The 27,732-nt window shown below is 38.1% G+C and overlaps 1 protein-coding gene across 1 annotated transcript in view; it reads left to right on the top strand.

Moving 5' to 3' along the window:
* The first annotated feature begins 886 nt into the window (after positions 1-886).
* The window catches only part of LOC140140543 (protein mono-ADP-ribosyltransferase PARP4-like), a 70,583-nt gene continuing 43,737 nt past the window's right edge, over positions 887-27,732 (top strand). Inside the window, exons 1-15 of the mRNA XM_072162302.1 lie at positions 887-1,064; positions 5,890-6,054; positions 7,441-7,642; positions 9,312-9,378; positions 9,952-10,030; positions 11,168-11,317; positions 11,469-11,630; positions 13,758-13,895; positions 18,807-18,974; positions 19,649-19,809; positions 20,625-20,762; positions 22,638-22,736; positions 24,179-24,362; positions 27,213-27,378; positions 27,529-27,659. Of these exons, the coding sequence (XP_072018403.1) occupies positions 1,050-1,064; positions 5,890-6,054; positions 7,441-7,642; positions 9,312-9,378; positions 9,952-10,030; positions 11,168-11,317; positions 11,469-11,630; positions 13,758-13,895; positions 18,807-18,974; positions 19,649-19,809; positions 20,625-20,762; positions 22,638-22,736; positions 24,179-24,362; positions 27,213-27,378; positions 27,529-27,659 (2,025 nt within the window). The 5' untranslated portion in view covers positions 887-1,049. The remainder of the gene's footprint in view (positions 1,065-5,889; positions 6,055-7,440; positions 7,643-9,311; positions 9,379-9,951; positions 10,031-11,167; positions 11,318-11,468; positions 11,631-13,757; positions 13,896-18,806; positions 18,975-19,648; positions 19,810-20,624; positions 20,763-22,637; positions 22,737-24,178; positions 24,363-27,212; positions 27,379-27,528; positions 27,660-27,732) is intronic.

The following is a 27,732-nucleotide window of genomic DNA, read 5'->3' as shown; positions in this document are numbered from 1 at the left end:
CAGAGGATGTTTAAAGACATTCCCATGGCCCAATGGGGTTTCTGACCTTGGTATGTCTGGTTTTTGTACACATGTGGCAAGTTGACCATACTTTGCATTGGGATTGTGTGCAAATATCTGATGTTTTCATCCTATTATTTAACATTGAAAACGTCGAGACTTAGGAATAAAATTAATGCAGTGGGACAATATGAATGTTTCCTGTAAGAAAATCAAATATCAGTCCTAAGTCTCAACTATTAGCTTGTTGGCTGCAGTTTTAAAATGACCATTTTGTGTGTGTGGCAATGGGGACTTTGCCTCTAAAATTAGGTTATATTGGTCAAATTTCCCAATCATAGTGCATTGTAGGAATGCCTTTAAGCCTCCTCTGGGTCAGCATTTGAGATTTTCTTCCACTCAAATACCGACTGTAGGCCTAACCCACGCTTGGGGTATGACTGAACGAAAGCAGAACGTATGGCGTTGGGGTAAATGGAACACTCGGTATGATGTTGCACAATTTTTTTCTTGATTGAGGGAATTGTATTCTCAGCGTTCCATTTACCCCACCGTTCCATTTACCCCAATTTACCCTAGGCCTAGGCCTACGCTAGAATTCCCACACACGGAAAACAGCGGCTCCTCTTTTGATAGCCTAGTATAAGGCAAGCGTGGCCTTAAATTTGGGAAAGCTAAAATTTTAGCAAAATAAAAATCCTCCAAAATGCAAAACATTCTGGGTCGTTCGGGCCTGAGACGAAAATAGGCCTACCTAAAAATTTTCTCAGCGCTATTAAAATCATGCTATTTTGGCGCGTACCCTTAAAACTTTAAAACTTTCTAGAAATACTGAGGAAGATCAGTTCTATTTTTAGATCATTACACAATCTCATCGTCCCAAGTCCCAGCATGTAAACACGGACAGATCACTGAAAACAGCGTTGGAGGTTTGGAACCATTGAAGTCTATGGTTGGAAATTAAAATTTAAGGTGTGACTTTACATATTAGATTGAAGAGTGAGTGCCTTCTTGACAAGACAAGCTTTTGCAGGAGTTCAACTTGCAGTATGAAACAGAAACAGGTAGAGTTAGTAGTTTAGTTACATGGTTTATAAATATAAGCTTACTTCCTCCTCATAATTTATTATTAGTCTACTTCCTATATGTGTTAATACCGGTCCAAGCCCTACTGCTCCTGTTAACACACTTCACCCTAAACAACCATGAGCCACTGCAAATAAGCCTTCATTCTCTTGGTCGGCTGACGTCACAAAGCCAAAGGGAATATATAGCCTTATAATTGACTTATAAAATCAGTTTACGCTTACGCTTACGCTTACGCCGATACTCAGCAGGATCCTTTCCGGACGCTGGGACGCCATGCCAAGGGTGCAGAAATGTTGATCACGTGCAGACTAGACATACTGGTGCAGCCAGTGTGCGCATGTGTAGTTCCCCTTTCTCGAGCTGCTTGCTGTGCGCGCGCTTGTGCAAAGGGGATATTGTTCCCGGATGTCCGACCGAGTGAATACCACCACAACCATAAAAAGGGTGCATCCATCTTCCCTCTTATCTTGTTCGAAATATTCTCTAACATGTCCAAAGCACAGCATCTGTGAGCAAATTTGTTGATAGTGTTTGTCGAGTAACTTCGCTCATGTGATGCCTGCACTCAGTGTTCGATTTACCTGGATTCGCATTGCAAAATGCGAGTCATTTTTTACAAACTGCTATACTTGACTCCAAAAAAATCAGGGGAAAATGCGTACTTGCGACCGTGATCCATGCAGATATACCATCCTTTGCAAGTTGTCTACATGTAAGTCAAAAATGTTTCCATAAATTCCATTTCCAAGAAAATCATCCATGAAAATATGATCCAAAAGTCCCCAAATTGTTTCATTCTGATTGTCACTGAATGTATAGTTCCAGTAACTGTAACCATAGATGTTAGATAGTAACCATGGTCCGTAGATGTTATTATGTTTAGGCTATTGAAACTTGATGTTGAGTTTAGCGTCCCATTTTTTTCAGCTCATAATGAGGCAACTATTTCATTATTCATTATTTTCAAGGTTTCATTATCAGCGGCCTTTTACCAATGCTTATGCGCTTTTGTTCATTGTATCGCCAGTCTCAATATAATGTCACAAACACATACATACATTTATAAAAGTATAATTATCTTGCTTTTTGTTTTTTAAGTTTTAAAACAAACTAAATGTAACCGGGTAAATGTATTCCGAAGTAGGCCTATACCATGCCAGTCTTCTTCACTGCAATTTGTACAAACCTCTCCGTATACATTTGAGGATAGGGGAAATGGGGGGGGTTTGACTCATTAAATACAAAAATAACAATCATGCAGAACATTATGAAATACATTTTTGGCACCAATTTGTCAAAACTAGGTCTTCTTAGTTAAATTATTTACAACATCAACAATGTCCATCTGGTAAAAACATTTTGATTTCTCTTCTAGTCTACCCTGGTATCCCAAAGGTATAATTGAAATAATTGGATAGAGCAAGGGTCAAAAACCTGTATATTTTTAATGCTAAAATATTTAGATGGATTCATCTAATAGTTCTCAAGGCTTTCTATAGTTTTTGAAGGGTTCAAATACAAAAAAAGGGGGCTAAAAATTTTGCACAACAAATTTTCTTTCTGGTTTAGTAGTAATTTACAAAATAATGAATTATTTTCAGATTTTACATCTCAAATGCGGCTCAAAATTTATAACGCGGGCGGTGGACGCTAAACTCAGAATCAAGTTTCAAGTGCCTTATGATAAAGACTGAAGTCTTGCTGGCAATGTACGTAATGATGTTTCGTGCATTTTCCAGTGATGACAGCGTCTGCAATGATGTTGTTCACTCGGGTTGTTCACCGTGAGTCGGGCGTGTAGTTCACTGCAACAAGCATGACAAGTGCAATATGTCTCTTGGGTTCCGAAAACTGTATATTCCGGATTTCCGGTCACTGTAATTGGACGCTAATTTTGGATCAGTTCCATCGATATTATAATAATTTATGCATATGACGTACTGGGGAATATCGCGGGATTCCCATCCTGATGGTTGTGCAAAGTTGTTTACAGAAAGAATTCACATGTTTGGATATTAAGAGATGAATTCATCTGGGTAAGGAGGAATAGCGCAAAAGTGTGCGATTCCAATTTGATGGTCGGCTCATGGTCAGCTCGTTTGTTACCATGGGGGTTGATGGATCAATCGGAGATCAGCGACAATGTTTTATAATACGGTATGGCAATGTTTTATGATCATTATGAAAAAGGAGTTTTGAAAACATATAATCAAATTTGTTTAATCAAAATCAATATTTTCTAATGAAAAGACATGACAGTTATCATTTATAAACATTGCAAACATTCTCTTAATTCATGATAGTGGTAGGGCTTTAGGGGAATAGCAAAAATATTACGGGCCTCCCTATTTTTATGGTGTGTTGACAAACACTTTGCAATTGCAATTTTACACAGAAATACATGATAAAAAAACCCATATGTGCCCATCCACCACAAACTGGTTGTAAAGTCGGCATTTTCCATTTTGAGATAAATCAAAAACAGTATGGATTTCTATGTAAAATATATTAGGAATTTGACCTTTGATGAACCATAACTTCACTTCCAGATGTCCGATGAAGCTGGTTGAGGTGTCATTTTGAAGCTGAAAGTGCATTCATTCAAAATCTGCAATAAACTGAAAATGATCCAGAGCCGACTTTACTACCACTTAGTGGTGGATGGTCACATATTAACAAATAATAAGGCCGGGGGCCCTCACCAATCTACACTAATAAAATAATGAGCTCTGTCTGTCTGTCTATCCGGCTATGCGTTTCGCCGCGCTTCGACGCATCATTCCGATATTTCCGATATAGATAGGTATCGGGCATTCCACGTTTAGGCCAAAAAAAAATGTTTGTTTGTCCATAAAGGCTTATGAAACAGTTGGGTCGGTAGGTCGGATTTTTTTTTTTTTACAGATATTGCACTTGAAACTGACAATTTGAAGACTGGTATAAAATAAGTCAAAACACACTTTAAAAAGCACTTTACTGGTTTAACTCTTGAGATGGTTCTGCATGTTATACTGTTCATTTTCTTTACATTTTCTTTCTTTAAATTTATACTAACCATTGTTTTACTAGCACATTCAACGCAAATTTAAAAAAAGAAAGAAAAAAAGACACGGTCGGGACCAGAGTACACGGTTGGTCACAAACAATTTTTTTTGGCCTTATGGGGTGGTTTGAAAGGTCATCGGAGGTCAAGGTCAAAGGTCAAATGTTAAACTTTGTCCAATCGGGCCCAAATTTGGTGGGTGGAATCCTTGATACAAGGGGAATATAATGCGCAAAATAAAATCGAGGTCAACCGAGGTCAAAGGTCATTATGGAGGGGTCAAATTTCAAACTTTGTCCGATCGGGCTCAAATTTGGTGGGTGGAATTCTTGATACGAGGGGATTACATGCCCGAAATAAAATCGAGGTCAACCGAGGTCAAAGGTCATTACGGAGGGTCAAATTTCAAACTTTGTCTGACCTCTATTGAATTAGTGCGCCCACATGATCCCACTTTTTTTTTACTAGCATTCAGTTATACATGAGCTCCTTTAGCCATGCATCCAAAAAATGAGATGGGATCATGTTGGCGCACATTTTTATTGCGGGTTAAAGTTCCAGTTTTGTGCTGCACATAGGGAAATATGCGTCACTTTGGCACAAAGCTTGACCTTTGACCTCTTTTACATTAGTGCGCCCACTTGATCCCAAGTAGCTGGTAATTTTTTTTGTCTACCAGTTGCCACGAAGCTAGAAGATAAATAAAATTGGGATCTTGTTGGCGCATCTTTTTGTGATGCAGTAAAAAGCCCACATTGTGCTACAGCGTCATAATGAGGGGAAAATAGGGCAATTATTGACCTCCACAATGAGGCTACATGTAAGTCCATTTTCAAAAAATCAGAAAAATATGAAGATCAAGATATCCCAAGCTAATTTTTCAGTACTTGCAGAGAATTACCTCTTCTTTGATGAAATTTTATTCGGAGAGTCAGGTGAAGTTGGCGCGCAATAATACAGGCATGTAAAAATGTGCGAAAATAAGAATTTTTGACCTTTGACCTCTGTTAACTATGTGCGCCATCAAAATCCCAAAAACTTTTTGCTGAAAAATTAAACTTATCATTGAGGTCTTTAATTTCAAACTTGTTCGGACTTGGGATCTTGATGGCGCAGCCCGTTATGATGCTTTGAAGTTTGCACGAGGGCGCTTTTCATCAAAAAGTTGGATTTGCTGATTTTGTGCGCCATCAAGATCCCAACCTTTTTTCTTGGTTTTTGTAATGTAACCATTTGGTACTTCAAAAAATGCAAAATGCAGGTTGGGATAATGATGGCGCATGATGTTACGCACCTCAAAGTTTACCATTTGCAAGTAAGGCTCAGAGAGGGTGAAATTTCAAGCATTTTTTAAAGCTGAACGAGGGCGCTGTGCACGCTCATATTTTACATGAGTGTTGTTGGTGTTAATATGTACCAAAATTATTTTTTAGAGAAAATTCTATTTTTTTTTGTATCACAACCCCCCTGATTTGGGTACATACATTGTAATAAGGGAGACTGGCTCTTAAACAAATAATGGATGGCCGGGTTAACAATAGATGGGTCAGAATTGGGGAATATCAATAACTAACGGTACAGTTGTTGATGGATCCATAGTGAAAAATTATTCAATAACTTGTATAGAGTGCAGTGCGAACAAGATTCCCAGATCGGTTGTCGTGATGGTGCAACCGGAATTTTGTTATCTTTGCCATAAACATGATAAATGCCAATTGAACTTACCCCTAATACACACACTGTTATTTCATTCACAGGTTGCCGGTACAGCTCCCGGTACAGCTACGGCAGCTGGGATTTTTCATGGATGTCAGATTGTCTTAGATTTGGATGCAGCTCAAGTGAGATTTAAACAGAAGCAAGAATTAAGGAAGAAAATCACAGATAATGGAGGAATTGTGTCATACATTATTACAAAAAAGGTAAACTTATTAGACAATCTTGTGTTATGATCAAAAGTTTAAAGTTTTGTTATTTTTTGTTATCATAACACAAGCTTGTCTTACATAGTTTAAAAATGTCTTTACTTGGAACCACAATATTTCTAATGGGGTGGAAGGAGGTTATCTACATTGTACGTTGGAGCTGACCATCATCACTGAACCATGATAGGGGGATACAAGTTACCAAGAGTGTAGAAAGTCAAGTGTCCAAGAGGTGATCCGTGGCCAGTCTCCCGATGAAGATCAAAATAATGACCGTAAATTTCTAATCTTGTGTTGAGATCAAAGTTGAAAATAGTAAATGAAGGTAATTTATTGTTAAAATCTATAATAAGTTTATGATAAGTGGTATGATTACATATATATGACTGGACCATACATGTATAGTGATTCAAGTGCATGCCTTAAGCCTGTCACAGCATTGGGCTATTCCAGTTGAAATCCATACATCCTCTATGGAAGATGTAGCTTCTCCCACACAGGGGATGTAGATTTAAAATGGAGTCACCCGTTCAGTTAAACTCCATTTGAAATTCACACTCATTGTGTGAAAGATAAAGGTCATGTCTTCCATAGGGGTGTATGGATTTCAACTGTTATAGTCCATTGGGCGGATGTACACCTGTGATATAGCCCAATAGCGCAATTAGGCTAAATAGTATTTACTAGCGAAAAAATGGAGAAGAACCCCCCTACTTTTTGAATTATTGAGTGTCCTGGCGAAAAAAAAAATTGGAGTCAACAATTCAGTGAAATTGAGAAACACATTATTAAAATACAAAAAGTACCTTCTGGCCAGTGGCCAATGTGTTATAAAAATCTGGAACAAACTGCCTTTAGAAATGCAGAATCCATTGGCGTTTTTAAGAAACTGGCAAAACATAATCTGTTTGGAATGGCATATATATATAAGCAGTAACAATAATAATAATAAAACTGCATTTATCCACGCTTTCTGGATACTCAGATCCCTCAAAGCATGCCACGGGTCGATATGCTGCCGAGCCCCTGAGGGCAGCGCAAGTTGACCTCAATGCTGAGTGTGACAGACAACAGGCCGGGGCTGATCCCCTGCTCTTTACAAAACGGCCTGCAACTTTTACATGTCCAGATATTGCTCTTTTGGTACATGGGACCACCATTTTACGTGACTCTCCAAACCACGGCACACTATGCACCCACTCTGGTGTCTGCACGTTTAGGGCCACACTGAGTGGGATAGAGGATAAATGAGAAAGCTCATGATTTTACAGTAGCTTGGGTATATTTTTGAATTGATACCAGTGTATGTTATGTAATTTTATATTAGGTGGCATGAAATGTCACACTGATATCTGATTTATCTCTTTCATAATTATATTGTAGAGCTCTCACCTGATAGTCAGCAATGCAGAGAAGGCAAAAGATTCTTACAAAGGTCGTATGGCCCAGAAATATGGTGTCCCTATCCTGGGTATGGACTTCATTGATGTGTGTCTCAGTGAAGATAAGCTGGTAGATACAGAGCCACACATCGTCTGTGGGACGTCTATGACACAGGAGTTTAGCTCAGGAAAGATTGTCACAGGTGAGTTGGGTTTCATTGATGTGTCTCAGTGACGAAAAGCTAGTAGATAATGAGGCCCACATTGTCTGTGGGACGTCTATGACACAGGAGTTCAGCTCAGGGAAGATTGTCACAGGTGAGTTCGGTTTCTTTGATGTGTGTCTCAGTAAAGATAAGCTATAGTAGATACAGAGCTGCACATGTCACGGTTAAGTTTGGTTTCATTAATGTGTGTCTCAGTAAAGATAAGCTGGTATATATACAGAGGCACACATTGTCTGTGGGACGCCTATGACACAGGAGTTCAGCTCGGGAAGATTGTCACAGGTGAGTTGGGTTTCATTGATGTGTCTCAGTGACGAAAAGCTAGCAGATAATGAGGCACACATTGTCTGTGGGATGTCTGTGGCACAGGAGTTTAGCTCAGGGAAGATTGTCACAGGTGAGTTTGGTGTCATTGATGTGTGTCTCAGTGAAGATAAGCTAGTAGATACAGAGGCACACATTGTCTGTGGGACATCTATAACACAGGTGAGTTTGGTGTCATTGATGTGTGTCTCAGTGAAGATAAGCTAGTAGATACAGAGCCACACGTTGTCTGTGGGACATCTATGACACAGGAGTTTAGGTCAGGGAAGATTGTCACAGGTGAGTTGGGTTTCATTGATGTGTGTCTCAGTGACGAAAAGCTAGTAGATAATGAGGCACACATTGTCTGTGGGACGTCTATGACACAGGAGTTTAGGTCAGGGAAGATTGTCACAGGTGAGTTGGGTTTCATTGATGTGTGTCTCAGTGACGAAAAGCTAGTAGATAATGAGGCACACATTGTCTGTGGGACGTCTATGACACAGGAGTTTAGGTCAGGGAAGATTGTCACAGGTGAGTTTGGCTTCTTTGATGTGTGTCTCAGTAAAGATAAGCTAATACATGTAGAGCCACATTGTCTGTGGGACGTCTGTGGCACAGGAGTTTAGCTCAGGGAAGATTGTCACAGGTGAGTTTGGTGTCATTGATGTGTGTCTCAGTGAAGATAAGCTAGTAGATACAGAGGCACACATTGTCTGTGGGACGTCTATAACACAGGAGTTTAGGTCAGGGAAGATTGTCACAGGTGAGTTTGGTGTCATTGATGTGTGTCTCAGTGAAGATAAGCTAGTAGATACCGAGCCACACATTGTCTGTGGGACATCTATGACACAAGAATTTAGCTCAGGGAAGATTGTCACAGGTGAGTTTGGTGTCATTGATGTATTAATGTGTGTGTCTGACATCTATGACACAGGAGTTTAGCTCAGGAAAGATTGTCACAGGGAGTTTGGTTTCATTAATGCGTGTCTCAGTGAAGATAAGCTAGTATAGATACTGAGGCACACATTGTCTGTGGGATGTCTATGACACAGGAGTTCAGCTCAGGGAAGATTGTCACAGGTGAGTTTTAATTTCTTTGATATGTGTCTCAGTGAAGATAATCTGGTACATGTAGATACTGATGCACACATTGTCTGTGGGACATCTATGACACAGGAGTTCAGCTCAGGGAAGATTGTTCCAGGTGAGTTTGGTTTCATTAATGTGTGTCAGATGTGTCTTGGTGCAGATGAGCTAGTGTGTACCTATGTTCAAACTATACATGGTCATAACACTTACTTTTGTGTTATTGTTTGTGTATTTTTCTTTTAAAACTCAGGACCAGCTCATCCCCAAGAAAAACCGAAGATAAGTAAAGCAAGCTCCTTCAACATCAACAAGATAAGGTTAGTCTCCACAATTGTTTTAAAGGTTTTAATTATTGCAGCTAATTTGGCAGGCCGAGAGGAGGTAAGCATTTTTTGGCACACTGTTTGTAATTTTTATCCCCCCGGCTCATCATTATTGCACAGCCTCTAAAATGAAAGATATAGACCTGAGTCAGTATGGTTTATTGCATTTATGTTTCCGCAGGTCTTGAGGTTCTTAAGATTTAAAGGCAACTAATAAATTGAAAGTTTTGACCTTTTACCCCCTTCTCAAGAAAGATCATGCATATGGAGTAGAGATGGCACTCTTTATATCAAGCCTTGGTATCTCCTATATAGAACCCATACTTGTGTGTCAGTTTTAACTGTCTCAATATTTGAGTGCAAACAACCGATAGTTCATGCTCCCCTCCAACGCACCTTATAAATATGTTTTTGACTAATTGTTTCCAGAGTGTATCCTTTGGGATCAGACCAGGCACCAACATACCCAGATGAATGCTATGAATTAGACTTGGTGCCTTAGGAAGGTAACAGTTTGGAATGTATTTGTCTGATTTTTACAATTTAATGTTGACTGATTGTTTTCAGAGTGTATCCTTTGGGATCAGACCAGGCACCTGCATACCCAGATGAATGCTATGAATTGGCCAAATGTACTCTTCTACAGGTATTTATAAAGGTTTTATGTTACATATGTCAATTCGCTGTCGTAGACCAACATCACTTCCTGCCGAGGTCACAACTACTTCCGTAGTGCTGGATCACACGGTTTGCATGACAACGCTATCTACGCTGTACACGTTTATGTTCTGCTGTTTGAAAATCAAGTTTTAGCCATTTCTTATGGGTTTCACTGCCTAGTAAGCTTTTGTGAGATGTTTTCCTTCTGAAATCATGGGTTGCAGGTCTTAAATATGACTGGTAATTTAAATTTTTGATCTATAAATTCCATACATTGATACCGCCATTGTGGTTCTCATGAAAGCGTGATCCAGTTGCTATGGTAATGCTCAGGGGTCGCCAATATGACGTCATGGTCGTCTACGACAGCAAATAGTTGATATATATCGATGTCGTCGTGTGGCAGGAAATATCTCATATTGGCCCCTGAACATGTTTAAAGTAAAACCTTCTTTGTAATCTCTTTGCAGTTTTGTTCAAGGGCCATAAGTACATAGGTGGTTTTTCCTGCACAACAATGATGTGATTTTATCTGAACAATTATCTTGTATATCACTTATTTTTTTAAATAAAATGCTACAGTGAACAATAGCCCATGAGGAGTAACACATGTCAAGAACTTATAGGAAAGAATATAGGCACATAGACATTATAAAAGACAACCACATGGGCCAATCAGTGGTTCACAGCAGCTTAGAGTGGGGGGTTGCTGGCCCCCTCACCCCAGATACACACCTATAAGCAGTGCGGTGGAACTGTGCACTTTATATATGACCTAAACTGAGCGCATCCTGAGATTCAGAACAGTTTGGGCATCCAGATGGCAGACGATACCTCTCAGTCAGTCAAGGATAGGGTGGTCAGTGCTTTAGGTTACACCCCTCACTACCCTCACACTTATTGTGTGCATCAGCTATTGAATTTGGCCCCTTGCTTGAATGCAATAGATTATTAATTCTGGACCATGTAACATTAATGGGCACATCATTAATGCTTTGCTGTTCATGGTTATGACAATGGGCTATTTCAACACAGCCTCAAATGATTTATGATAAAGATTGGTAGTTTTTTAGTCAGCAATTATCATGATTATAGTCTGTTTAATGATTCTATATTCGTACAGAAAACTGACCCCAAAACCAAGGAGTGTAGCTTCTACCTTCTGGAGTTGCATGTCATTCCACCGCTGCCACCAGGGGGCGCTAGCATCAGGGATGATGTCACGCATCCATTCAGAGTAATGGTGCATCATGGGAAATTATCCGATATCAAGGTGAGAGGAGATTTTGTGTATATCTTCGAATAAAACAAAGTGTCAATTTTTACTCCTTTATTAGTTTTGCTCCAGTATGCAGAATTCTTCTACCTCATTGATTTTTTGACAATAAGCATACAACAGATTTTTGCTGTTTTCTGATTTACAGAGTGACACAGGTGGTGTCCGTGAGTGTCGGTACAGTGCAACCAGTGAAGAAGCTTTGCAGGTCTACAGCTTTCTGTACAACCAGAAAACAACCTCACCATGGAATATGACCAAGACAAAGAAGATGTTGTCCAGATGGATTGGATCACCAAAATACAGAAAGGTAAGACAAAGTCACCATGGAACAGGACCAAGACAAAGAAACTGTTATAAACCAGATGGATTGGATCACCAAAATACAGAAAGGTAAGACAAAGTCACCATGGACCATGACCAAGACAAAGAAGCTGTTATAATCCAGATGGATTGGAACACCAAGATACAGAAAGGTAAGACAAAGTCACCATGGAACAGGACCAAGACAAAGAAGCTGTTATAATCCAGATGGATTGGATCACCAAGATACAGAAAGGTAAGACAAAGTCACCATGGAACAGGACCAAGACAAAGAAGCTGTTATAATCCAGATGGATTGGATCACCAAAATACAGAAAGGTAAGACAAAGTCACCATGGAACATGACCAAGACAAAGAAGCTGTTATAATCCAGATGGATTGGAACACCAAGATACAGAAAGGTAAGACAAAGTCACCATGGAACATGACCAAGACAAAGAAGCTGTTATAATCCAGATGGATTGGAACACCAAGATACAGAAAGGTAAGACCAGAGAAGATGTAAAGAAAGGAGATAGATCCAGCTATCCTCAAACAAAATATGTGTGTTGCCGCTCATTCAAAAGCAATCACGCTATTTAGGTTTAACAATAAAATACAACAAAAGGGTTCGAACCCATGACGGGTGTGATACACAAGTTGATGCTTACTAGTTTTAGGGAAAGGTCAGTGTCTGTATACCATCAATACTATGCATACCATGCATGCAGATCCTAACATCCAGTTTATTTCAAATAAAATATGACCGAAGTTCCATGGCAAATAATAATTTTGCACGCTTGGTTACGCTTTCAACCTCTACGATTTATGATACAGCCTATTTTCAATTATCAAAATATCTTTATTAGGTTTGCAGGAAATGACAGGAAAATACATAAAACAATAAAATATAGATGATCAAAAATCATCCCTTTTCTAACAAAATCCTAAAACACTCTCCTAAATAATTAATATATGTGACCGTACAGCGCGAATGAGCCGTAAATGTCCTCAATTGTATTCTGAGTTACAGTGTAAAATGGGCATGAAGGTCATATTCATAGGTATTTCAATTTGGTGCTACGTGTATCTCATTAAATGAGGTACATGTAGCACCAAATTGAGGTACCTATGAATACGACCTTCATGCCCATTTTACACTGTAACTCAGAATACAATTGAGGACATTTACGGCTCATTCGTATGTACGGTCACATATGTTCCAAAATGGGCGGATTTTTTTGGAATCTTTACAAAACTAAATTTCTTTCTTATAGTATCCACGTGTAGCATCCCTTCAGAGCAACATCAGGTACTTAACACACACGTGTCATACTTTCAAGGGATTCTCTATAGAAACATTGGATATGGTTTTAATTCTGGAGTGAAAATTAATCAACCGTAGTCGGCAACCCACATCACATCAAAGGCTACTTTCAAGTAGATGTGTAACTACTTGAGAATAAAGGACTATGAATAGGTGCGACAGGATTACCTACGGGATTATCTCAAGGATATAATTCCGATGTCCCTCCTTCTTTTTCAACTTTCCTGGTAAGACAAAGTCACCATGGAACATGACCAAGACAAAGAAGCTGTTATAATCCAGATGGATTGGAACACCAAGATACAGAAAGGTAAGACAAAGTCACCATGGAACATGACCAAGACAAAGAAGCTGTTATAATCCAGATGGATTGGATCACCAAGATACAGAAAGGTAAGACAAAGTCACCATGGAACATGACCAAGACAAAGAAGCTGTTATAATCCTGATGGACTGGATCACCAAGATACAGAAAGGTAAGACAAAGTCACCATGGAACATGACCAAGACAAAGAAGCTGTTATAATCCAGATGGATTGGATCACCAAGATACAGAAAGGTAAGACAAAGTCACCATGGAACATGACCAAGACAAAGAAGCTGTTATAATCCAGATGGATTGGATCACCAAGATACAGAAAGGTAAGACAAAGTCACCATGGAACGTGACCAAGACAAAAGGAAGCTGCTATCCAGATGGATTGGATCACTAATATACTGAAAGGTAATTCCATATATAAATGTACATGTTGTGGGTCTGTTCAGATGATATATCCCTTTCATAACTCAAACCTTTTCATGATACAGGTGATGCTAGAGAGAGGTATGGCTCAGGAGCCATTAACAGAAGAAGTAGCAAGTCTGGTAGACCATGTATGGCAGGAAGCACTGGGACAGTTATCTGATATTTTGACGGTTCCTGTAGAAACTATATCAATTGATAAGGTAAGGGGAAAGATGTTGATTCTGTATATCTGGGGCAGGAAAAACTGCCTATGTGTCATTTATTGCCCTTGAACATGTTTAAGGAATAACCTCCTATGTAACCTCTTGACAGTTTTGTTTTAAACACGTTCAAAGGCCACAAGTCTTGTCCAATGACAATATATGTGGATATTTGCATGATTCATTTATATTTGTGCATATTTCAAGCAGCTACTGAAAAAATAACCAATGTGGATAGATTCCTTTTGTGTATAGGTCAATGCAAGAAAACTTTGAATTGCAAAGACAAGTGAAACAAAAATCAAAATTGGCAAAGCATGACAAATTTTGACTTTTACAGTAATGTACGATGCCAAACCCACTAGCATTAACACACTTAGTGGAATAAAGTGAAGTGAAGTGAACAACATGCATGTATTGTTCAGGTGGATAACGATGATTTGTTGAAATATTTGCATTCTCTTATAATAGGGATGACCAATGAACCATCAACTTGACTAGAACACTGCCATAGACATGCAGGGAGCTCAACTGTGCACTGCTTGCACAGACATTTCTAAATTGATCTCATTCTTTTATTTTTCAATATTTTTCTGTAAAAATTGGGGAAGTTATAATGCCAATTATATTTTGTAACTATCTTGCAAATTACAGCAACATAACTTATTTCATTTTCCTGTAAGTGCGAGTCAAAATTGGTCCATCGCCACAGTGCGCTTAATTGCCAGTGGCTGAGTTCAGCATGCTCAAGAATGGCACAAAATATTCATGTCAATAATTTCAGGTGAAAAACGTGGCCTACTGAGCTGTAATTTGGCAGAGTTGCCAGTAATACCTCTATCATACCCTCTGTAAAAAGGTTAAAAAATTGAACAAGTAGATCTCGAGTTACAAATTAAATCACCAGCTTCCCTTTGGAATTTCCATACGCCTTTCGAATCATGCTAAGAATACACCAATCTGAACATAAATGTGAAGTTTCGTGCCCATTCGATGTATTTTTCACCTGATTTCAACCCTAAACGTTTTCTTATATGTTTAGGCCTATACCATATACAACTTGCTGCTGGCTATACCTTGTTTAGAACTTTCAAAAGAAATACCTGAATGTGCAACCATAACTGTTTCAAAAAAGCCCGCGAAAGTCATGCAGGTAACTCTGAGGTCATGTATTGAATTGTTTTGAATGAGGAATACTACGGGAACCAGCACCTTTTGTTAGAAGTCACACATGAGCATGATGAGTGAAGTGGATAACCTCTATTGTTGTGAATGAGTCAATGACCTTCAATGACACTTAAGATTTAATTTGCATACACCTACTAATTGGTCATATTAAACCCAATAACATTGAAATTTTTGGTTGTGAAAAAAAATAGTTTACCTGGACTTAGTGCAATTTTGATTTTGTGCCATATCGGCCATCTTAGATGATTTTTGGCAAAATGTTCTCTAAATGCATGATTTCAATGCCTCGGTTTGAAAAAATAATTTATGCCATTGACTAGTAAAGTGCCATTTCATAAGAAACCCTTTGATACTTTCACAATATGCTTGTTTCATGTTTGCATATATGTTAAAATAAAGAAATATATAAAGGTAAATATATGCTTATGCCAATTTTGCTCCCAATTGATATTTTTGGACCTTGTCATTTTATTTCGTTCCAATGACCGGTCAGAATGGGAAACTTTGAAAATTCATAATTCGAAAAGTTTTTGACCGATTTTGACCATTTAACCACCAAAATACTTCTATTGATGAGTTCTATCCAAAAAACAATATTTTGTAGCAATAGGGGCAACATGAAATTTTGATCCCTACTTATAGGGGTCATTAAAGTAATAGGGTCAGTCCATATCAAAACAGATTGAGTGTACACCCACCCTCTTGGATTTTGCTCTCCTTTGGCTCAGGGGTACCTTTAATGGATCCCTAGGTGAGGTCTGAAAAAAATTCAAATTCCATTTCGTTTGCGAATGGCGGGCAATCAAAGTTTGGCGACCTCGACCAAAATTGGGAATTTAAGGGGTCCAAATGACAAAGTGCTCTCTTTGAGGGGCACTTTCTTCTTAATTGAAACAGTTGTGATCCTCTGTTTGAATGTGGTCACTCACTGGCTGTGTCTGAAATACCTAATGCCAAAAAGATAGATTTGAATTTCGTTGGGATTTCAGAGGGGGTCAAAATCAGCACTTTGTACTGTTCAATCAAATTATCTTGATTTTGAAGGACCCATGATAATGTCACAGTGCACTTATAGGTCCTAATTATGTTCAGAATGGATTAACCATATGCCAATGTCTATGAGCAATTCAAAAAGAGAAATTTCTAGACCCTACAGAATTTTAGGCCACCCCTAAAGTGGTTCAGCCACAAATGGCGCTTAAAATCGGCAAATTTTGACCCCTAATAACTTTAGGTGTACACCAGATATGAATTTCTAGTCTTTTGCATCTGAAAGAATGTAGTTTTATGTTACTAGGAACATAAGATTTGTTTTGTATTTTTTGTGTTTTAGTATTAAGTTGACGCTTTCAAAAATAGTCATTTTTGCCTAACATACCATGCATACAGGATACGGTACAAAATGCCAATTTTAGTATGATATTTTTTTATATTTTTGATCACTTTATAGCCATTTGTATTATTTATCCTGATATTTCAAGTTGCTTTTGAGTCAAGTAATAAGAAAAAACTACTTTCTAATCCTCTGTATGGATTTTTAAGGGGTCAAAAATGCACTTCCTGGCAACGATGCACATGCAAAGTACAGGTTATGGGGGTCAAATGTTCAGAATGCTCCCAATTATGTCAAGTAATATATCAAATTACTCGTATGGTCATGAGGATTCCAAAAATGTATAGTTTGTTATGTGTCAGACCTTTCAGGAGGGCGCTATGACGAAAAATGTTCATAGGTCAACGACCTTTTTGAATTCTGACCATAGTTAACAACATCTGATTTTGGTAATTTTGGTGTCTAATTATATATGTTTTCTTGCATGAGAAATACAACTAAGCAAATTAATAAACTATACAAGGAACCGATGACCCTCTTTTGCAACATGGCTGCCAAAAGCATCCATATTGTAATAAGGAGGTCATTGGTTCCTTATATACATACAGTTTTTTAAGTTATGTAGTTGTATTCTCATGCAAGAAAACATAATTAGACACCAAAATCACCAAAATCGGACGTTGTTAACTATGTAATAACAGGATAAATAAGACAATTTGCTATAAAGTGATCAAAAATAGAAAAAAGGGTATGTTGAAATTGACATTTTGTACCCATAACCTGTACATTATTAGTCAAAAATTGGGATTTTTGGGACCATCAACTTAGTATCAAAACACAAAAAATACAAAACAAATCTTATGTTCCTAGAAACATTATACTACATTCTTTCAGATGCAAAAGACTAGAAATTCATATCTGGTGTACACCTAAAGTTATTAGGTGTCAAAATTTGCCGATTTTAAGCGCCATTTGTGGCTGAACCACTTTAGGGTGGCCTAAAATTCTGTAGGGGGTCAAGAAGTTTCTCTTTTTTTGAATTGCTCATAGACATTGGCACATGGTTAATCCATTCTGAACATAATTAGGACCTATAAGTGCACTGTGACATTATCATGGGTCCTTCAAAATCAAAGATAATTTGATTGAACAGTACGAAGTGCTGATTTTGACCCCCTCTGAAATCCCAACGAAATTCCGAAATCAATCTTTTTTGGCATTAGGCATTTCAGACACAGCCATGCAGTGAGTGACCACATTCAAAAAGAGGGTCACAACTGATTTAATTAAGAAGAAAATGCTTCTCAAAGAGAGCGCTTTGTCATTTGGACACCTTAAATTCCCAATTTTGGTCAAGGTCGCCAAACTTAGATGGCCCGCCATTCGAAACGAAATTGAATTTGAATTTTTTCTTGTGACCTCACCTAGGGGTCCATGAAAGGTACCACTGAGCCAAAGGAGAGCAAAATCCAAGAGGGTGGGTGTACACTCAATCTGTTTTGATATGGACTGACCCAATAATGTTTACCCCTGCACATAATATCCCTGGCTTTGACATGAAAAGTCCAAGTTTTGAGGTATTTTCCTCAAAATATCAAGAGCTATCACAAGAACCACTGAACTAATACTAGGCTTGTTTGTACTCATTTTAATGCATTTTTCATGCTGATTCCAAATATGGTCATGAAAATGTACAATTATGAAATTTTTGAATTTATGATTTTTTTAAAAACTTGTTGTCTGCAGTCGACTTCACAGAGCTAAACATGATAAGTATTTGTCTTTGTCAAACTGATGTAACTGATATTGATGGTCACATGATATTGTGGTGTCTGTTACTGTCTGTGACATCATATGATTAATTTTGTTGATATACTGCACCAAGTTCATGGTAGCCTATGTCTTGAGTGAGCTGGTGTGGTTGCCAGATGTTGATTAGCTTTCTTTGCACTTCACTTGAACCAGTTGGAACTCTGGTCCAGATCTTTCACCATGAAAGTCAAGTTGGTGCTGCGGTTGTTCCTTCGCCTTGCACCACTGAGGTCCCAGGTTCAAGCTCGCTCTTGCAGGTTTTCTCCAGGATCTCTGGTTTCCTCCTGCTTTCAAAAATTGGTGACTAGTTGTTTGGTTATCAAAAACTTCCTTCACCCAATTGAATTTGGGGAGCTGCATAGATAATTGGTGGATGTTACAATCTAAGTGCAGATAGCTTTGCGCCAGGTTCGGCTGCAACCAGCCTAGATGATGATGTGATCTGATTGTGATGATTCACCATGGCCGCGAAATTACAGCACTTTGAATCCTTTAAGATCTGGAAAAAAGCGCTATATAAATCCAAAATTTATTTATTTATTACTTATAAAAACTTATTTTTTGTTCTCATGCGACAGGTGGAGAAAGCAGAGGCTGTTCTCCTTCAAATCAAGCGTTCACTTGACCAATCTAACACAACTCAACTCAAAGAACTTAGCCAGGAATTCTACAGCTTACTGCCGCAGAAATCACAGCAAGATATCAGTACACGCAGCATGATTGCCAAGAAACAGAATCTATGTCAGGTAAGATTTATTACTATTGCACAGCTTACTACCACAGAAATCACAGCAAGATATCAGTACACGCAGCATGATTGCCAAGAAACAGAATCTATGTCAGGTAAGATTTATCACTATTGCACAGCTTACTGCCACAGAAATCACAGCAAGATATCAGAACACGCAGCATGATTGCCAAGAAACAGAATCTATGTCAGGTAAGATTTATTATTATCACTATTGCACAGGCTACTATTACAGAGATCACAGCAATATATTAGTTTGATTTATTTCCAAGCTCAATAAACTATTACAACAGCTATTTAATTAAGCATGAATGGTTATAGGCACTATTAAAATATTGGCTAACAGGCCTTCATTTTTGAAAATTGCTGGAGCTCTGTTAATCGCTCTCCTGAGTTTACTAAGGTGCTCAACAAGGAGCTCAATCTTTTAATACCTGTATTTTAAACGTAGGGATTCAAGTAGTGAGGAGCTCAGTAAATCATACTCCTGAAATGTTGTTAAGGAGAGCTGTAGGAGCTCTGGTGCAATCGAGCTCCTCAAAAATGAAGGTCTGGGCTCACCATTCATAATTTGGTTCTGAGACTTTGGATTAATGCACTCTTAATGTTTAGTATTTGAAAGGTTGTTCTCACTCAACAGTAATTCCCATTACGTAATTACACTCTTTGCAGCTTGTTAAAGACATTGTTGGTGTAAGTGAAGCTACCAATTGGTCTACACGCAGCAGTTTAGATGCCAAGTATCGTGCTCTACGTTGCCATATAGAAAGCTTGCCAGAAAATCACCATGAATTCAATGATATCAAGAATGTGGTGCTGTCATCTCAGACTGAGTAGGTACCATGTTAATAATGTGACATGGGGCTTTTTTACTATATGTGACCATCCAGCACAACTGAACCCTGAAGTCGCCAATCATCATTTTTGAGATATTCAACCAAAATATTCTGCTTGAAATTAGCTTTAAAATGATGTATATCATGTCTATAGTACTTGACATTTAAGTAGTGAAAAATCAATAAAACAGTCAATAAATCCTTTGTTTCCTATTGTTTATTGTTAAGTTCAATGGAGCATATCTCAATAGTGGCACTGGCGACATCCGGGCTCAGTTGTGGTGGATGGTCACATATTAAATTACATCACACAAAGTAATTTTATCATGTTTTTCATAGGACAAGTTTTGTTAGGACAAGGATCAAGTCACAGAGCATTCTGTTGGGCTGTTTTGGACCAGTATACTTAAACCTTGTGGAACAACAAAATATAGTACATACTGCACTGTGCTTGTTACGCCCCGCCAGAGCAGTTCTTCTGGGGTGAACCAAACCTGACTGGTTATCAAATTAATCAGTGACAAGGTTATTTTTAATTCGACAGGTGCTAATTGATGTTGAATGTTATTGCATCAACTAGCACCTGCCAAATTCTGAGATAACCTTGTCACTGATTAATTTGATAACCAAGCAGGTTTGGTTCACCCCAGAAGAACTGCTCTGGCGGGGCTACCTCTTTAAATACTTTGGGGTTCTGTGCATTAGAAAATTTGCCAGCCCTCGCTTACTTTTAAGGGAAACAAGGACCCTCCTTATTTTAAGCCCTGCTAACTTTTCTCTTTTCCCTTGATTACACACAATTTGCCATACAGAAATGACGCCATAGAAATTTGCCATATATATGCAGTGAGTAGAGCTGTGGAAGAGACTAACTTTGCCAGTGACCTTGACAACAAGAAGATGTTGTTCCATGCTTCAAGACCAACCAATTTTGTGGGTATTTTATCCAGGTAGGCTTGCATATTCTGTACAATATAGTGTATATATACATTATACAATTCACATAAGTTTGTTTGAAAATTCGAATCGGCCTGTGACGTCCTGGTAAGAAAACAAGTTGAGTGTTCCACTCAGAGCTTAAAGTGAATGAAATTTAAAATTATGAATTTTCTTTAAAGTAATGCATACAGTTGGTTGGCGAAAGAATGATAAAGGCACCATCGTTTTATGTGTATGGAGAGAGAGGTTGTAGAGAGAGAGAGAGAGCGGTTTTGTGATAGGAGCATTAAAAAAAGTGGGGGCATCCAAAATGGCCTCCATAAAGCAGGTGAAAGTACTAGTCCCCACTATTTGTGAGAATTTGCTCTCTTAACTTTTTAAGGAAGCATATATTGGGGTGAGAGAGGGGGTATGCCAAATAGAAATAGGGGCATTCTTTCAGACTGGTGGCATTAAACAAATTCTAGTCAAAATGGTCAGAGTGTTCTGGGGCTGAATTTTTTGAAAGAGGGGGAGGGAGAGGGAGAGAGATAGAGAGGGAAGGAGGGAAGGAGAGAGGGAGAGAGAGAGACAAACTTTCATTTCACCTCATGTTTGGTAGTGATTTCAGCTGCCCTTGTTGCAGCAATGTTTAGCCATATGCACTAGCTTAGAGTCCGAAGTTTTCCGTTTTACGGAAAACGGAAACAAATCACGGAATCGGAGGTACAACACGCAAAGTGACATTTTTGTATGATGTGACAAAAATTGTTAAAAGATAAGAGAAATAAATGTTAAAAACAATCATGAGTTGTGTGTGTCAATTTCTATGATAAATATACTATTTAATAATACCGAAATAAAGGTATTTTTACCAAGGCATGAACCCCCTATATCCCTCCAAACATCGTAACAGTCGGCCTATGATCGTGAGCATATTCCAATCAGAGTATATTGATCGCGATATTGAACACCTTAGTTTGACATTAATATCATTGTTTATACATTTTAAGCTTTGTTCATGAAATACGGATTTACGAATTTTAGAACACGGATTACAACACGGAAAATGGATTTTAGAAAACGGTAAACTTCGGACTCTACACTAGCTGCGGTATTAGGTTAGCATAGAGTCCGAAGTTTCGATTTCTAAAATCCATTTTAACATCTGTGTCTCTGATGTATAAATATTCTATCGCGATCAAATAGGCCTGATTGGAATATTCTTAGATAATAGGCCGACTATGTTTGTGGATATACATGATATAGGGGTTCATGCCTTGGTAATATACCTTTATTTCGGTATTATTAAACAGTATTTTATCATAAAATTGACATAAACAACTCATGATTGTTTTTAACATATATTTCTCTTATCTTTTAACAATTTCTGTCACATCATACAAAATTGTAATTTTCCGTGTTGTACCTACGATTCTGTGATTTTCTTCCGTTTTCCGTAAAACAGAAAACTTCAGACTCTAGGTTAGCACACACGGTTCAATACTGCAACCAGTGAAATAGGCACCTGCTTGACTATCAATGTGTAGACAGACAGACTGACAGGTTAAGAAAGGGGCAAGATACAAATGAAACTATTACTACCTTAATGCTCTGCATGCTAGCCATAGGCTTCAACATAAAAAGTCCAAATTTTGATATATTTTCTCAAAATATCAAGCGCGCTATCTTAAGAACCACTGAAACATTCCTAGGCTTGTTTGTATTCATTTTAATGTATTTTTCATGCTGATTCCAAATATCTCCATGAAATTTTACAATTCTGAAATTTGTTGAATTTGTAACAAAATTTTGAAACTTGTCATCTGCAGTCGACACCCGCGTGGAGTGCGTTAATATATTCTTTGTTATTGTACCCAATATGTTTACATATTTATTTACCATAGGGGTTTACTTCTACCGAAGATTGTCGTAGATGATTTTGGAGGAGTGAGAACTGACGCTGGTATGCTAGGGAGTGCTATATACTTTGCTAATAGTTCTAGGTAAGGATAATAAAGACATATTCTATTCCCACCAAGACCAATTTTTCAAAAACTACTCCAGCTTGGAGTAACCCCATAGTTAATCTGCTATGGGCCACCCAATAACTGGCTATAATATTGGTATGTACTGGTTCCATATCTTGATATCAGATGGTAAGATATGATAGGTTAAAAGCTACCTGGGGCCATAAATAAACAATTTTCAGATATTTTTTTAAAACATTTTTTTAAATATTTCTGCAATAGGATGGTACAAAAAAGCATCTTAAGTATATTTCGTATGCACAAAACCAGAAATTTACTCACGGTTGACGGTTTCGTCTATATCATGGTCGATCGTAAGGATAAAATCGACCCCCGTAACACTACTGATTGCGTCTACGAAATTCTGTGCACCAACTGTAACCATTCTAAGTGGGCGAAACTGGTCGCAAATTCGAGACTCGTCTCAACAAACACCAAAAAGAAACAGCCAGGGTGTCGAAGAATAAGCAAAACTATACCCGCCAAGCTGGTAAACAATCGTCAAGTGAACAGTCAAAATCAGCTATATAGCAGAGCATGCTGTGCAACACAATCACGTCATTAACTGGGATAATGCAAAAATCCTATTTGTAAGGAGTGTGATTCTAACTCTGGACACATCAGAGAATCCATCTGGATCAGGAGAAGGGGAACCAACGTCATGAATAGAGACGAGGGGGCCCACTACTTAAGTCACGTATACGATCCCCTCCTGGCTGATACACCATCTACAGTCAGGATCCGGCAAACCGGAAGTGGTGAGGATCTACCATCATCATTCTGAAGATGTCTATCGACCATGATATACGAAACCGTCAATCGTGAGTAAATTTCTGGTTTTGTGCATACAAAATTTATTTAATCTCTTAAGTATATTTAGGAATGGTTTAAAAACCCATCTGCTGGTTATCCACCAGTTGACCTTGCAGAACTTATATAGAATTTGCAGTTGGGCCTGGTTTCTTTTGTTCTGAACGATGCAAACCAGGCCCAGCTGCTGGTTGTGCCAGGTTGCTGCCAGTTAACCAGCAGTTGGGTTTTGAAGCCATCCCCCAAGAAATGATTGTTAAGTGCTCATTGGTAAGGCCAAAAAAAATAAAGGTTCGTCTCAAAGCTTGCGCGCGCATTTGTAAAATCCCACGTTTGACAAAAAACAAATGCGGAAATTTTTTTATTTCAAAAAATAATTTTTTATAGTTTTTCCAGAAAAATCGGCGAAAATCAGACTTTTTTTCTCAAAATTCCATGAAAAAAGTTGGGAATAAAAAAAAAATAAAAAAAAAAAAAATCGCATTTCGCATTTGTTTTAAATTTCTCGTGAGCTTTGAGACAAACCTTTTTTGGGGGGGGCTAAGTGGTCAACCATCTCCTTGTCAAATGAATTAGCTTTGGAATATTTTTTTCTACCCCTGTCACAGCACAAGTGCCAAATATTCTGCAGCAAGTCAGACAACTGGTACAAGACTGATGACCATCAATGAAGTAGCACTTGGAAAATGCCAAGATGTTAATAAGTACCACAAGGAACTGTCAGAAGCCCCACAAGGATATCATAGTGTTCATGGAGTCAAAGGAACAGAGCTGTATCCTTCAGATTTCAAGGTAAGGACAATGTCCAGATGTCAACAAGTACCACAAGGAACTGTCAGAAGCCCCTCAAGGATATCATAGTGTTCATGGAGTCAAAGGAACAGAGCTGTATCCTTCAGATTTCAAGGTAAGGACAATGTCCAGATGTTAAGAAGTACCACAAGGAACTGTCAGAAGCCCCTCAAGGATATCATAGTGTTCATGGAGTCAAAGGAACAGAGCTGTATCCTTCAGATTTCAAGGTAAGGACAATGTCCAGATGTCAACAAATACCACAAGGAACTGTCAGAAGCCCCTCAAGGATATCATAGTGTTCATGGAGTCAAAGGAACAGAGCTGTATCCTTCAGATTTGAAGGTAAGGACAATGTCCAGATGTCAACAAGTACCACAAGGAACTGTCAGAAGCCCCTCAAGGATATCATAGTGTTCATGGAGTCAAAGGAACAGAGCTGTATCCTTCAGATTTCAAGGTAAGGACAATGTCCAGATGTCAACAAGTACCACAAGGAACTGTCAGAAGCCCCTCAAGGATATCATAGTGTTCATGGAGTCAAAGGAACAGAGCTGTATCCTTCAGATTTCAAGGTAAGGACAATGTCCAGATGTTAAGAAGTACCATAAGGAACTGTCAGAAGCCCCTCAAGGATATCATAGTGTTCATGGAGTCAAAGGAACAGAGCTGTATCCTTCAGATTTTAAGGTAAGGAAATGTCCAGATGTTAAGAAGTACCACAAGGAACTGTCAGAAGCCCCTCAAGGATATCATAGTGTTCATGGAGTCAAAGGAACAGAGCTGTATCCTTCAGATTTTAAGGTAAGGACAATGTCCAGATGTCAGGAAGTACCTTAATATTAGTACCTGACAGAGCTATCTGTAAGCATATTTTAAACAGAGCTTCCAAAGCTACCAATTTCAAGGTAATTTGTTTGTATAATTAAACATTTTGCTAGGTAAATCCAATAAAAAGTAACTCACTACTTTAGCTTTCGCCATCTGGGCTGATGGCTTGATCACAAGTGTCTTGGTCCACTGCTTTTCCCGCGAAACGGCTTGTTGACATTTCCAGGAAGTGATGTTGTTTTTGTTTTGAGCAGTGGATCGTATACGTGATCGAGAGAGACGATACCTTCATCGCGGTTGATTGCTTTGGCCCCCTTTTTGCGGATTTGGATAGCTTCCCTTTATATATTCTTCTGGTGAATGCGTTCGAGTCCCTGTCAAGTACTTTTGCCCCCTCCCATTCAATGACATGGTTCTCCTGCGTGATGTGGTCAGTAATGGCTGATTTGTGTTGTTCAGAAGTTGATTCTTTCCTGTTTGCCCTTGTGAATTTTCTTTCGGCTATTGTTTCAGAGTCTTTCTTGTGTTCTTTGAGTCTTGTCCCAAACTGTCTTCCTGTCTCCCCTACGTAGGACTTGTCACACCCTTTACAAAATGCATCTATTTACTGTAATCTGTTTTGTAGTCTTTACAAGATAACCATAAGACCAGTTATGACATAACTTGCATGCTACAGGGTGTATCAAAATGATTGGTACCAACGACTTTTCATTTTTGCAGATTTTTTAAACTATTTTATGTACCAGCTTGGGGTTAATTGTTTAAATATTTGAAATTATAGTAGTTTTATCTTCTCTAAGAATTTTAGATCATAAAGATAGCACATTCTGTTCTAAAGTTACATGATTATAAAGGAAAGTAGGTGTTTTTACACTTTTCATCGTAACGCTGGATCATTTTCAAAGCTCTATTTTACTACCAATACCTTGTGAGAATGATATGTTGAAAATCATGGAAATTTTTTCCTTGCCTATTTCTTCATTCATAATATAAATAAATGTTCTAATCAATATTTTATTGGTTGGGAGTAATATTATTGACTTGAATATTTTAGGTGGGTGAAAGAAGTTAATGTATCAACACTTTCTAGGGCGGTAATTTAAATTGTAGTATAAAGATGTTTAAGATTATTAATGATGGTGTGACAGAATGGCTATAGACTGTAGACAGTGCATGGATGTTAGGTTAGACGTGGTGAAAGTTATTGGAATGGCTTCACAGTATTCCACACTTCAGTGTGCATTCATAGTAAAGAATTACTAGTTGACACGAAGCTATGGAGAGGTGCAGATAAGATTTAGAAGACAGTTTCCAAGAGCAATGAGTATCCCATGCAAACATGCTATAACTTGCAATGTTTCAAAATTTGATATGGGCAGTTACAGAATGGATCCATCCCAGGTGCTAAGTTCATTCAATATAGGGCTTCACCTCACATTGCCAGAGTCGTAAGGCAGGAATTTCAGGAACTATCTTTCTAAAAGCATGTGCAATGCTGTCATGTAGACTGAGGTGAGATATTGAAGAGCATGTATACAATAAATAGTTCAAGCAGTGAACCGTTTTATCTTGTGTTGTGTAAGTAAAACCACGATTACGTCGATCATCGTTTAAATGACAATAGCTCCCAGATGCGTCAACCTATTATCTTCAGATTATCAGATCAATACGTTAACATATGCCCCTTTCTATTGATAGTAAAAAACTATATTTATTTGAAATTTTATATTTTTGATATATTTTTGAACATGTCACATAGCCCGGTACCAATCATTTTGATACACCCTGTATTAATTTCTATGCTGGGTATTTCTCTGTAGGAAGTGAAATTGGTGAAACAAATTAAAGTAGTACGTAACAGTTTTTGCACAGACAATGTGAATTTGCATATTATAGAATATGTGCCAGGGAGTCTCTTTACAAGCACAGTTATGATATTTTAAAATTGATACATGTACATAATAATAATTATGAAATATCTATGTATTGTATTTGAAATGTATTTCATTTTATTTTTAGGATGATGAATTTGCAGTATATGACATAACTCAACAGCGGATACGCTATCTTGTAGAATTCACATTGCCAGCAGACAAACCTAAAAACCTCAATGTTTCCATGGAGACGGCAGCCATCTTGGATCAAGATGACTTGGACATTGAGATGGTATCGGGAGATAAAATTGGTAAGAAACCTGGGAATATCACCTTATTACCATGCAAATCAAACCGTAGTTGCTTATACTCATAGATGTAATTTGTCTAATTTCCGAATTTATTCATAATTTGGATATGGGGCCATAAATAAAAATTGTCTAAATTTTCAAATATTTCAGATCTGAATGATGTGCAGTCCATTACTGACCCACTGTCCAAAGTCCAAGCAGGTCTATTGTCTAATAGTGATCAACCAGTGCCACTGAAAGCTGTCCATGTCAGGGCTAAATTACTGGACTTGGCTGCGGAGGTGAGTATCAGATGTCAAGATCTGGATGATATTCAGTTCTTGGCCAACCCAGTATTGGGCTACATCCAACATG

Source organism: Amphiura filiformis, chromosome 19, assembly GCF_039555335.1.
Source record: "Amphiura filiformis chromosome 19, Afil_fr2py, whole genome shotgun sequence".
Taxonomy (NCBI): Eukaryota; Metazoa; Echinodermata; class Ophiuroidea; order Amphilepidida; family Amphiuridae; genus Amphiura; species Amphiura filiformis.
This window is presented reverse-complemented; position numbering and strand designations above follow the sequence as displayed.